Consider the following 13,267-nt stretch of genomic DNA (forward strand, 5'->3'; position numbering starts at 1 on the left):
AACCAACCTAGATGCCCTTCAATAGATGAATGGATAAAAAAATGTGGCATTTATACACAATGGAGTATTACTCTGCATTAAAAAATGACAAAATCATAGAATTTGCAGGGAAATGGATGGCATTAGAGCAGATTATGCTAAGTGAAGCTAGCCAATCCCTAAAAAACAAATGCCAAATGTCTTGGACGAAGAGCAGGAGAAGAAGATTAACATTAAACTGGGATGAGAGGTGGGAGGGAAAGGGAGAGAGAAGGGAAATTACATGGAAATGGAAGGAGACCCTCAGGGTTACACAAAAGTACATACAAGAGGAAGTGAGGGGAAAGGGGAAAATAATACAAGGGGGAGAAATGAATGACAGTAGAGGGGTAGAGAGAGAAGAGGGGAGGGGAGGGAGGGGAGGGGAGGGGGGATAGTAGAGGATAGGAAAGGCAGCAGAATACAACAGACACTAGTATGGCAATATGTAAATCAATGGATGTGTAACTGATGTGATTCTGCAATTTGTATACGGGGTAAAAATGGGAGTTCATAACCCACTTGAATCAAAGTGTGAAATATGATATATCAAGAACTATGTAATGTTTTGAACAACCAACAATAAAAAATTTTTTAAAAAAGTACATTATTACTCTGTCTCTTCTCCAGACTCACGTGATATGGCAATAAACTTACTATTTAACCTGCAAAATTTTTTTTTAAATTATATGTATATAAATGGAATTTCTAATTCCCAGTACCTATGAAGGTGACCTCAAGACCTCATTTTGATATAGGGTCTTTGCAGATAGAATTGAGATAAAATGAGATTATAATGGATTAAGTTAGGCCCTAATCCAATAGCTGGTATCCTTACAGAAGAGGGAAATTTGGGCCTACACACACACACACAGAGGACACCCAGTGAGTATACAGAGACAAGGGGGTGCCATGTGATGGTGGAGGTAGAGACTGAAGTGTGGCTACAAGCCAGGGAATGTCAAGACCTGCTGGCAACCACCAGAAGCTGGGCATAGGCAGGAAGGGTTCTTCCCTAGACAAGAACAGCAACAGATAAATTCCTGTTGTTTCAAGCACCCAGTTGTGGTGCTTCATTACAACAGTCCAAATAAAAGTAATCCAAGAGTTAAATGTGAGATCAAAGAAGAGCTGACAAGTAGTTCTCTTAAACTTTCAAACATAGCCCAGGATCCAAGAAGAAATTAAACATTAAAAAATGTTTCATTGGAGCTGGGGCTATAGCTTAGTGGTAGAATGTTTGTCTAGCATGCATGAGGCCTGGGGTTCAATTCCCAGTACTACAAAAAAGAAAAAAGAATCAACCGTCTTAATATGGATAATAAATATATGTGCTTGGAAAGCTATCTGCCCATCTTACTTAGTAGGATTACAAATCAGGTCATAGAATAGCATGTTGAATAGGACCCTGCCCTTGTTAAATTACACAGGTAAAACTGGAAGTCTTGTAGGATAAGTTGTGTTGCTACTGCTGATGGAGTCTAAGAATGTAGCAATTTTGTTTTATTGTCTGCCTCCTGATTTTAAATACAGTTTATATTTTAGAACTATGGATTCTCTTAAAAATCAAAATTTATTTTCACTGAGGAGAGAAAAGACTAAAAATTTCTAATGAGTTTTCTTTCACATTTGAATCAGGCTGTGACAAAAAGGTAGCTACCGGTGCTGCTGTAGAAGGCCAGTCTGGAAGTTGTGTGAAATTTCTGAATCAGAAACTGAGACAAGGAGATCTTCTCATCTGTTTTCAGGGATTCATCCCCATTCTTCCAATACAGCATCAGATCTTCATCTGTATATGCATCTTTGGGGAGAAGAAAAGAAATTAAATTTCTGGGTGGCGTGAAACAGTAGAGTAGTCCTGCACCTGCCTGGGCAAACAGCTCTTATCACTAGCAGGCAGTGCTCAGATTGGGTAGGGAATAAGGTGATGGAATAGAAAACATTGATACTTACAGCTCTCCAGCTCCAAAGAGCAGGTCTGGGAGTCCAGGGGAAAGTGGCTGAAGTCCATGTTGCACATGGCAGTGACAGTAATCCTGCACAACCCAGATATGAGAGTTGGCTTGTGCAGCAAGCTGTTGGCTCATGCACCCACCCAAAGTAAGGAAGACACAGAACATGGCCAAGAGCAGCTGCCTCCTTGTGTTTATTTCAGAAGTTTGGTTACATAGATGTCTAACTTAAAGAACCTTAGCTTCTAGAGTTTGGTCTTCTCTGACAGGTGTTATTAGTGCTCTGTTGGATCCCCTTTACTGGGCTGCTACACTCCTTCTCTAGCCACTGAGGAGGGGTGTTGACTGCTAGTGGCCCACATCTGCACTCTTCTCTGGGCACTGCCCTCAACCAGCAGGGCTGCCTGCCCCAGAGGAGCCTGGGAGATTAGCATGCCCCATCCTTCCCCCAAGACCAGGAAGTATCTAGTTTTATTATTTTATTCTGGTGAACTATAAAAGCAGGCAAGTAAGATATGGAAAAAGATTGGTTAGTTAGTCCAGAAGCCAACCTGTAATGGCACTCAACAAACAATGGTTTTTGCTATTATTAGTATTTTATTATTTATTACCAATCAATTAGAATAGTACACCCTCAAGGATGGAATGTACGTAGGTCATTGTCTCCAACAACTCAATTAGACCAGTTTTCTAAGCTATGCTTAAGACCCCCAGTGATATGGAGGTCTCCACCTGCTGGGTGGCCTTTTCATTTTTGGACAATTCTGACTGGCATCGGAAGGCTCATGCCATCCCACAGATCACAGTGACAAACTCTTCCAGGCCAAAGGAACTGATCATACATAGTGGAATGAAACTGGACAAGAAACCATGGCCCCATGGATACTTGCCTCATGCTGTACAGCACATGACCATCTGGGAACACCCTCAGCATGATGTTGTCAGTGGTGGTGTCGTGAATGAATGACCTTTTGGAGTGAACAAAGAACACATCTGGGACCCAGATTTTCTTCACCAGCCGTCCATCAAAGGTCATGCTCTTGTTGCTGGTGCTGGGGAAGGCCAGCCTCTCATCCTTCCAGTAATGCCGCAGGTACAGGGTCATGGTGAAGTCCTATGGGAGCCAGGGGCAAGACCAGACTGAAATGGTTCAGAGAGCTTCCTTCCTTAAAATTCTGTTGTTCTCAGCTTCCAGAGTCAGGGGGACAGTTCCACAGCCCTGGGCACCATAGCCAATGTGATGGTGCTGCTGCAGATGAGAAGGGCTCATTTTTGTGCCTCATAAAGTTGGAGCCCAGGAGACAGAGCAACCCACAAAGGAAACTTATAGGCATGATGCTGTCATCCTGTCCTGCTGGCCAGCAGCAGGAATTTCCTCCAAAGCTCTGTTCTCACTCACTAGACCCTGAGTACATGGCTTTTAACCTATCTGGCTAACCATTTCATTTTGGCATGGTGGCCGGTTTCAGAAACCTAAACAGTCAAGGGTTCATCTTAGAAAGATTTCTACCATTAAATTTCTACCATCATTGAAGGCATAATTGTGTCCTGACTATCACTGAATCCCTGTTCATCATTAGATGTAATGCCTGGAAAAGCATATGTTAGGTACTCAATAAATATTTGTTAGATGGAAAAATGGGAAGATGAATGGATGAGGACACAGGCAACTGCATACCTACTGTAATTCCAGTTCAAAAGCTTATCCTGTTAAAAATTGTCTCCTTGGGCTGGGGATGGAAGTCAGTCATAGAGCAGTTGCCTAGCATATGCTGGGCCCTGGCTTTTGATTCCCATCACTACAAAAATAAAAATAAAGTATCCCCTTGTCTGTATAATTGATGGTCAAACCCAAGAGTTTGGTTCTTATACCATGGCCAGAGATAGGACACAAGATGCAAATGGAAGCAAGTGGACAAAGGATAGAGAAGAGAGTGAATGATGGTGGGCCAAGAAGAAGCCCTAGGAAGGGAAGAAAGAAAGAACAGGCACAGAGATTAGGCTTACGTGAAAGTCTGTCCCTAGACTGACCATCACTTGCCACAAATTCTTCTTCCATACATGAAGAAACAGCCAATTATGTGAGGAGGAGATGTGAGCCAAATGTCCCTTCTGGGTCCCACAGCTAGAGACCATGCTCTGAGGGACATTGCCCAGGGGGAGTGCCACATTGTAAATTCACAAACATGTGCAAGGCCAGCTTGGACAGTACCTACCTACCATTTTCTTTGTGGTGGAGCAACTGGTGGATTGCTCTAAGACAAGCAAGTCATTTTGGACACTTCTCTCTGAGATCCTCAGTCACACTTTCATAAGAGCCTTCACATCCAGAGTGGACATCTGTACTGATTCAGATTTAAAGCAGCCAGGCTAGGCCCAGACCCAAATGGTTCTGGAGCTGAACCTAACTGTTGGATATCCAAAGGATTTGGCAGTGTGCACTGTAGCATCTTGGAGACTGTCACATTCATACATTTCACACCTGGATACCCTCCTTTCCAGATGCTGGAGCTATGAGGGTGCACAGCATCAGTATCATATCAGCCTTGCTGTGCTGGGTCCAATAATAGCCAGGGAAGGGATGGGGAGTAGTGGTAGAGCACATGCTCAGCAAGTGCAAGGCCCTCGGTTTGATCCCCAGCACCAGCAAAAGACTAAACAAACAAAAAAGGAGCCAGGGAAGCCTCCTCCCTTCAAGGACACATGAGGAAACCCTCCCTCACTTTCTTTCATTCCACATATGTGTTGAGAGCCTCCATAGGTCCCACAGTGGGCTAGGCTTGGAGATACGGGGGCAAAAAACTGAAAGACAAGTTCCTGTACTTGTGGAGCCTATAGTCAAGTATGGGGGATGACTAATATACATGACACCTCCCCCAAAATAAATTGATAGCACATTTTAAATGAATGATGTGAGCTAAAGGGAAAAACAGGAAACTTTTAGACCAGGTAGTCAGGGAAGCCCTTTAGAAAAAGCCTTATCTCAACTGAGACCTAAAGGATAAGGAGATGCCTGAGAGGGCCAGAGGGAGAGGTGTATGAGGAAAGAAGTAGCTTGCAAACTAGAAATGCAGAATGGAAAAGAGATAAGGTCGGACACTGAAGGGAAGGCTCCTCTCCCCTGCCCTCTCAGACACATCCTGCAACACCAAAGCTACCATCCCACAGGCTCTCACAGTAACTCAGCCATGGGACCCTTCCCTGGGGGCTACTGGCCCAGGGTATTGCATACCATGTCCACTTCAGAGATGCTGTCTAGACTCTCCACCTGCACGTCCACACCCACTGGGATGGCAGGGCCTGCAGAAGAGCAGAGAGAGCTGGTTAAGGCACACTCCTGGTGGGAGACGGCTCCCACCCACCTCCCCAGGGAGCCAGAACTGCGAAAGTGAAGAAGCAGTGGTTCAGAATCCCCTGTGGGTTTTCGTGCTAGTTCTTGGTGTGTGGGGAAGCTGAGCTTTCTCCACTGAGGCCTGGGACTGTGTCTGCTTTAGGTGCCTTTCTTGGTCCAAGCTTGGTGTTTAATTTATGCTTGTTGGATGAATCAATGAGCTGAATCACTACCTCCTGTATCCTAGGGATGTCTCTATGGGGTGAAGGCAATAAAACAGCCCTAGTGTCTGAGTGGAGACTCTGGTCATTTGTCCTCCTGTAAGATCCAAGAAGGATAGAACAAGCCCTAAGAGCCTCTGACCTGAGTTTGGTTTATCTGTGTGCTGGGATTTGGATTCATTCAACTACTGAAATTCTACCTACTGAGACTCTAGCAAGTAGTTGAAGTCCTGCCTTCTGGAAACTTTCAATCTAGAGTGAGACAAGGTCTCTATGCAAATTTAGATCACAGGAAAAGACAATAATCTACATGATTTTGAAATCTTTTCAGGGCATGTCAGGTGAAATAACATAGCACCTAAATAAATATTCAATTTTATCTGGATCCTGGAAGGATTTCTAAAACTGTGTTTATCTATGGGGTCCTGTCCTTTTAGTTGAGCTGGATGATGGGTACATTGTTAAGTTCACTTTGTGACAGTTTAGTGAGCTGTACACTTATAATTTGTGCATTCTTCCTTATGTCTGTTATTCTTCAGCAAAGTGGTTTTTTTTTAAGATCTTAACATTTAAAAATTTAGATTAAAAAAAAAACCCTCAAAACCTATGTCTGTCAAAACATATGAACAAATGCCATTATAGTCACAGTTAAAAACATGTTGCTGGGAAGAGTCAGATAGCAGCTTGTGGGAGAGGCTTTTAGAGAGAGGAAATTGTCTGGCAGCTGCACCCAGGACTTTGAGCCCTGATCAGGAAGTGCAAGAATAGGACATTTTGACCTGAGCTGCTGTGATCTGAGCCCAGAAAACCTTAGGCAACAGGGCAGTCTGGGTCTCAGGGAATGAGAAGAATTGGAAGGAACTTCAACTGGAGCTAGGGAAGGAGGATCAGAGATCCTGACAAAGTAAGATTTAGAAGGTTCATTCCTCAATTCCAGCCCAAATGCAAGAAGTAGCCCAGGGCATTGGATGGGCTCACTGACTCTCTCCTAATCCCACCAGACCCCATAGGTTTGCTAATACTTCAAAAACCACTATTGGGGCTGGGGATGTGGCTCAAGCAGTAGCGCGCTCGGCTGGCATGCGTGCGGCCGGGGTTTGATCCTCAGCACCACATACAAACAAAGATGTTGTGTCTGCCTAAAACTAAAAAATAAATATTTAAAAAAAAACACTATTAAAATTTGGGATTTTGATTGAGGCTGATGGAATGGAAAAGTATTTCAGTTATTACTATGGGATTGAGAGAATATTTTCTGTGATCTTAAACATGAAAGCACATGAGTGCATTGCTTTGTTCTTTATTTTTCTTTTTCCTTCTCATATAAATCTGAATGTAAACTGATCTTTCTAGTTTACCATGTTCCTCAATTTATGGTTTAGATCAGGGCCCATGAGAAAGCCCTATTCCAATAGCCATGTTCTCTACTTATTCCAGGCTGCAGGGGTGCTTTGAAAGTTCCAGAAGTGGAATGGTAAGGGTGGGAGGAGCCCCTCCTCAGGGCCAACCAGCCGGCACCCACTATATCCCCCAGGAGGGGGGATACTTAACAACTGGAGGCCAGCCTGACACCTGGACCCTCTTCCCCAGTATTCAGATCTCCACTCAGTGCTGAGGTTCCCAACATTGCCATCAGAGGACAGGGGCTGGTTAATTATCTTCTGGATCCTTCCTCAGTCTGAGATATTAAAACACCGCTGTGCTCTGTGCAAAGTGTGCTACACTCTCTATCTGGTCTCCTTTACCCTCTCATTCCCTTCCTTTGGAGTGCCAGGTGACCTGCTACATAGTTCCAAGAGCCAAAGGGAAGAAACAGTATAGCAATTGCCTTCTTTGGATAAACTTTCAGTGACCTGGTTTTCAGATAATGTGCACAGTGTTTGACTAGGAGCTGTTTGGCTCAGGGTATTTTCCAGATAAAATACATCAGCACACACGCTGACTCTTCCTGTGCCTCTCTGTCTCAGGACCTAGCTCGTTCCCACACCTCCAGTTGCCCTTTTTCAAAGAAATTTGGCAAAACCTCTTGGGAAGATTTCAGTGTTCTCAAGATAACGCCCACATGGAGCAGGTCAAGATCTCATGTGCCCTGGGTTGTTGTAGGCAAACCATCTTAGACCATGTATATTCAGGAGGCTTGAGAACTGCTTAGAGTTTAATCTTGAACAGATACCAATGTCGCTGCCCTCCATGATTTAAGCTTTGCCTCTAACCCATACAACTGCTGGGATTGTCTGAGTTTTCCACTTTGTGACCCTTCCCAGCCTACTTTGGGAAGAGATTCTTCTGAATTAATGATTTTTTCTTCTTCCATTAACAATTTTATGTTTTGAGTGTGCAGAGTCCTTTCAGAAGGAAAGTAGTCTAGTTAAACTACGTTTTCATGACTTGGTCATTTAGCACTGTTATGTTTTTTTTTTTTTTTTTTTTAAATTGGGGTATAATGAGCCAATTTGAAGTCCATGGGATTTCAGGTAGGATAGCCAAAGAGGTGGCAAATTCAAGGCAGCATAAGGGAAATACATAATTAGCAAAGGGCTCTCCTCAGTTCCATTCTTTCCCACCATTCTTTTCTTCTCATGATCCTAGAAAGCACTGTTAGGGCTCAACTTGTGAATGAAGACTTATGTCATTGACTCTTCAAGAATCTATATGAAACAGAATTTTCAGATAAACTAAAGTGAAAATTTGCCAACAAGCATCCTACCCCAACTGAAGTTGTCTTTCAAGGAGAAGACATGTGATCTGAAGGGGAAAGCTAGACATGTGAGAAGGAATAAAAAACAACACAAATAGTAAATATATGCAAAATTCTAAAAGAACATCAATTATGCAAAACATTACTGATAATTTATTGTGCAATGGAAAAGCCTGAACTAAAATACATTACAAAAATAGCTTTTAAGCAGACAAGGGCAGAGATGGCCTAAGAGTGTTCTGAGGTCTTTGCATTGTCCAGAACAGTAGAAGCAGCTGATTAACATACAAATGTGATAAGCCAAGGACTCCTCATTCTGTTTTCAGGGGAACCACCAGGTAATGGTAAGAGTTTGTACCTTCTAAACAAAAATAGGAATAATAATAATAATAATAGTAATAATAAATAACCAGTCAAAAAGAAAAAAGGCAGAGAGAAAAAAATGAATATAGAGTTGGTTAGACAGTAGAAAGGACAGAGTAGAATAAAAATTTATGATATATTGTGCTATAAAGCAATTTCAACAAATTTCAAAGCATTAGAATTGATAAGGTGGTATCTCAACATTCATTAGAAAATTAAAACAAAAATATAACTAGATGCAGGCATCATAGAGAGCTTTCAGGAGCCAATCTGGAAATACACACCCTTAAGTCCTGAGAAAGAGATACTGAACAATTATAGCACCCCAGAATGATTTGGACTTTAGCTCCATTCGGATAATGAGGCGTGGCTCCAGGAGTAGGCGTTACCCAGTGGGGTTGAATTATACTCACCTGTTCCTTTGTAATCCTACCCCTTGCCTCATTTAATAGCTTCTCCCCAATAAAACCGGGTTCAAGGCATGCTCCTTTTCTTGTTTGCCTTGCCTCCTTTTTGGGAGCTGGGTCAGAGGAGCCATCACAGAACCCAAAAGAAAAGGTATTTTTCTGTGTGTCATTATTTCGTGTGTGTGTGTGTGTGTGTGTATTTTTTTCCATACATTTGGGAATTAAGAAATATACTTTTGGGGCTGAGGATGTGGCTCAAGCAGTAGCGTGCTTGCCTGGCATGCACGGGGCACTGGGTTTGATCCTCAGCACCACATAAAAATAAAATAAAGATGTTGTGTCCACCAAAAAACTAAAAATAAATATTAAAAAATTCTCTCTCTCTTAAAAAAAAAGAAATATACTTTTGAAATACCCATAAGTCAATGAAGAAATCATAATACAAACTAGAAAATTTTAGCTAAATGATTTTTTTAAAAAACATACTAAAATTCATGGGATGTAGGCTAAGTATTTCTTACACAGAAATTTATATCCTTAACTGAGAATATCATAAAAGAAGAAATGATTCGATTTAACAAACTAATCACCCTTCATAAGAAGTTAGGAAAAGAATAGCAAATTAAAGTAGATGGCAGGAAATTATAAAGGTAAAATAATAAGCACTGAAATAGAAATAAATATACAACTAAGAGGATTGATAAAGCCAAGTATTGGTTCTGTGAAAGAATAGATAAAATTCTGATAAGATCAATCTTCCAAGAAAGAAGAAAAGCAAAAATAGCCAGTGTAGGGAATGAAAAGGACATCACTGTGCAGAAGCCAAAAAAAAAAAAAAAAGACAAAAAGAGGTTATTCTGGACAAGTTTTTGTCAACACTCTTCAAAATGTGGATGATATGGACAAATTCCCAGAAACATACAACCTGTCAATCAACATCAATAAGAGGCCAAATGTAAGAACCTGCAAAGTCCTACAACTATTTTAAAAATTGAGTCTATAATTAAAAATTTCAAAGTAAACAACAGGGCCAGATGACTGTTTTGCACAGGGACCCTAAAGTGAAGGTAGATAGGCCCTTGTGCAAGATTTAGAAAACTTTGAAACATGAAAAGAAACTAAAGAAAACCTAAATAAGTGGAGAATACATCAAGTTCATGGACTAGATATTCAATATTGTAAAGATATTAATTATCCAATATTTATTATCCAAAAGGCTCAGGGCACTTCCAATCAAAATTCCATTAGACTTTCTTGTGACAAAGAGATCATTAAGAAATTAAAATGTCTAAGAGAAATCCTTCTTGAAGAAAAAGAAGGTGAAGCTTTGTTCTACCAGATGTCAAGATTTGCAATAAAGCTACAGTAATTAAGATAGTAAAAGACTGGCATAGAGATGGACAACTGACAAATGGAACAGAGTGGAGAGTCCAGAAACAGACACACAGCCTCAAGGATGCTTAAGTGTGTATCACGGCAGAGCACTGCAGAAAAATAGTATCTGTAATAACCAATTCTGGGACAACTGGCTATCTATATGAAAATCATCCAAAATACAAAATAGCTCCAAGTGGACTGTAGATCCAAATGTGAAAGGCAAAAACAAACTCCAGAACATAACACAAGAAAATATATTTCTACCTCAGGCTTATAATATATCCATATACTTATTAATGAGGACTCAAAAAGCACAAGTATGAGGCAAAGACCAATGATATAAATTAAAATTAAGACTGCCTAGCAAGGCCTGGGGTTGTAGCTCAGTGGTAGGGCACTTGCCTAGCACATGTGAGGCACTGGGTTCAATTCTCAGTACCATATAAAAAATTATAAACAAATAAAATAAAGTTACTGCGTCCATCCACAACTAAAAAAAATCTTTTTAAAAAAAGAGTACCGGGCTGGGGATGTGGCTCAGGCGGTAGCGCGCTCGCCTGGCATGTGTGCGGCCCGGGTTCGATCCTCAGCACCACATACCAACAAAGATGTTGTGTCCGCCGAGAACTGAAAAATAAACGTTGAAAAATTCAAAAAAACAAACAAACAAACAAACAAAAAAAAGAGTACCTACCAAAACTCATGCTTGTTGTTAAAAGTCAGGATAACAGTGAGGGGATATTGACTGGTAAGAGAAGGGGAATTTTCTAGAGTTCTGGAAATAGTATTTCTTAACATAGGTATTGTTAAATGAATGTGTTCCCTTTTTGATAATTCACTAAGCTACACATGGTCACTTTTCGGTATGCATATTATGGTTCACTGAAAATTTTACATTGAAAAAAATCAAGAATTTTATCAAAAGACACCATGAATAATTTAAAAAGCAAATGATAGAGTGAGATATTTGCAATACCTAACTGACAAAGGGCTTATATACAGAAGACGTAAATAACTCCTAAGTGTTCTCTTAAGAACAAGTCAGAAAACCCAATACAAAAATAACAGAAACATAAAACATATCAAGACTTGAACAAGCACTTCAAAAAATAATAAATACACAATAAACATATGAAAAAGTGCTCAACCTCATTAATAACTCCATTAAAACCGCAATGAGACATAATTACTATATACCAACAAAACTGGCTCAAATGGAAGAGTAATTACACTAAGTGTTGACAAGGATGTAGAGTAATTGAGTTTCTCATACACTGCCAGCAGGGGTGTAAATTGGCACAATCACCTTGGAAAACATTATCCAGCAAAATGAAGGACATACATAACCCATGACCCAGGAATTCCATGTTTAGAAATACATGTGAATAAGCACCAGTAGACATACACAAATTATTCACAAAATAGTATTTGTAATAGTTAAAAGTTGAAAATTTCCATAATGTCCATCTATAATATAGGATAAATATATTCTGGTATAGTCATACAATGGAATATTATAGTTACATGCAATGATGTGGATGACTCATCTCATGGATGAATGTATAGTATGATAAAATCCCAAAACATACAAAACTAAATAACGGGGTTGAAGCTTGCACACATTGGCAAGAAGATTATAAAGAAAAGGGAGGAAGCTATGGAATAACTGGAAGAACATGCGGAGAAGCTGTGGATCTGTGGGGAAGTATAATAGGGTAACCAGCACCAAGAGAGAGCAGGGTCCTACTCAGGAGGTGTGAGCTGCCTGAGGAAATAAAAGGTCTGAAATAATCAGTAAGAAATAAGACAAAGCCAAAGATTAGATTTTAAAAAGTGGAGCGTCTGATGGGTCTTCCAGTCCTAATAGGAACTGGAACTAAACAACTGAAAAAGACCCCAATTCTTTATCTAAAGGGGAGTACATCAAAGGCAGGGATAAGGTTTCAGCGAGAGGAGTCTTGCTTCAGTGCTTGTTTCTCAGTGTGGCCAGGGGTCTTGCAGTAAGCAGGTTGATTGGTGTTTGGCAGGCTACACCCATCTCCAGGAGCCTATTTGACCTAAGGTTGTGAGCTAAGACAGGGGCCAGCATGATCCCTGGGCATTCTTGACTGGGAAATTTCAACCCAGGAGTTCCCAGAGGAGTGGCCGCCCTGCCTTAATGGCGCAAACAGACCATAATTTATATATATCCTCCAACAGGGAAGATAAATACTTTTTCTGGATCTGAATGTTGGTTACCTGGTGTTTCCTTTATTTTAAGCCATTTCACTGTGCACTTATTTAGAGCCCCCTTGTTAATGCTGATTACAGCTCAAAGTTATAAGAAATAGTAAAAAAAAAAAAAAAGTAACACCTATTAATATTTTAGAAACCATTTCTGGAAGCAGTGTCTTAAAATTTTGTCTGAGCCAATGAGGGTGAGGGAGCTTAAGAAACTCTTCAATCTAGTCAGACTGCCCAGGTCTCAGCTTGCATGCTATTTTCTTCCCAGAGGCTTCCCTGACACTCTAGGTGAAGTTTCACAGCCCCACAGCATCCTATGCTCTTTTCCTCATGTGCTAGTCAGTTTCCATCACTATAACCTGTGATATTGCCTGTGATAATCTACTTATGAAGAGAAAAGGGTGGTTTTAGCTCCCAGGTTTGGAGGTTCCTGTCTATGATTGGGCAGACACATTGCTTTTTGGCCTCCAGTGAAGGGACAGCACACCATGGCGGGGAGCCTGTGTTACAGCAAAACCATTCCCCTTAGAGCTAGGGAGAAAAAGGAAGAGGAAGAGACCAGAGTCCCACAGTGCCCTTCAAGGGCATGTTCCCCTCCCGGGCCTCCCAGTAGACCCCAGCTCTTAGAGTTTTCTCCACCTCCCAATAGCACCAAGCTGGGGGATATGTCTTGAACA

The 13,267-nt window shown here is 41.0% G+C and overlaps 1 protein-coding gene across 1 annotated transcript in view; it reads right to left on the minus strand.

The window, feature by feature from the left end:
• Gabrr2 (gamma-aminobutyric acid type A receptor subunit rho2) overlaps positions 1-13,267 on the minus strand; it is a 61,230-nt gene that overhangs the window by 16,937 nt on the left and 31,026 nt on the right. Inside the window, exons 3-6 of the mRNA XM_015499315.2 lie at positions 5,203-5,270; positions 2,861-3,084; positions 1,972-2,054; positions 1,679-1,819 (exon numbers count right to left, since the gene is read on the minus strand). Coding sequence (XP_015354801.1) covers positions 1,679-1,819; positions 1,972-2,054; positions 2,861-3,084; positions 5,203-5,270 — 516 coding nt within the window. The remainder of the gene's footprint in view (positions 1-1,678; positions 1,820-1,971; positions 2,055-2,860; positions 3,085-5,202; positions 5,271-13,267) is intronic.

The sequence above is a fragment of the Marmota marmota genome, unplaced genomic scaffold, assembly GCF_001458135.2.
Source record: "Marmota marmota marmota unplaced genomic scaffold, marMar, whole genome shotgun sequence".
NCBI lineage: Eukaryota > Metazoa > Chordata > Mammalia > Rodentia > Sciuridae > Marmota > Marmota marmota.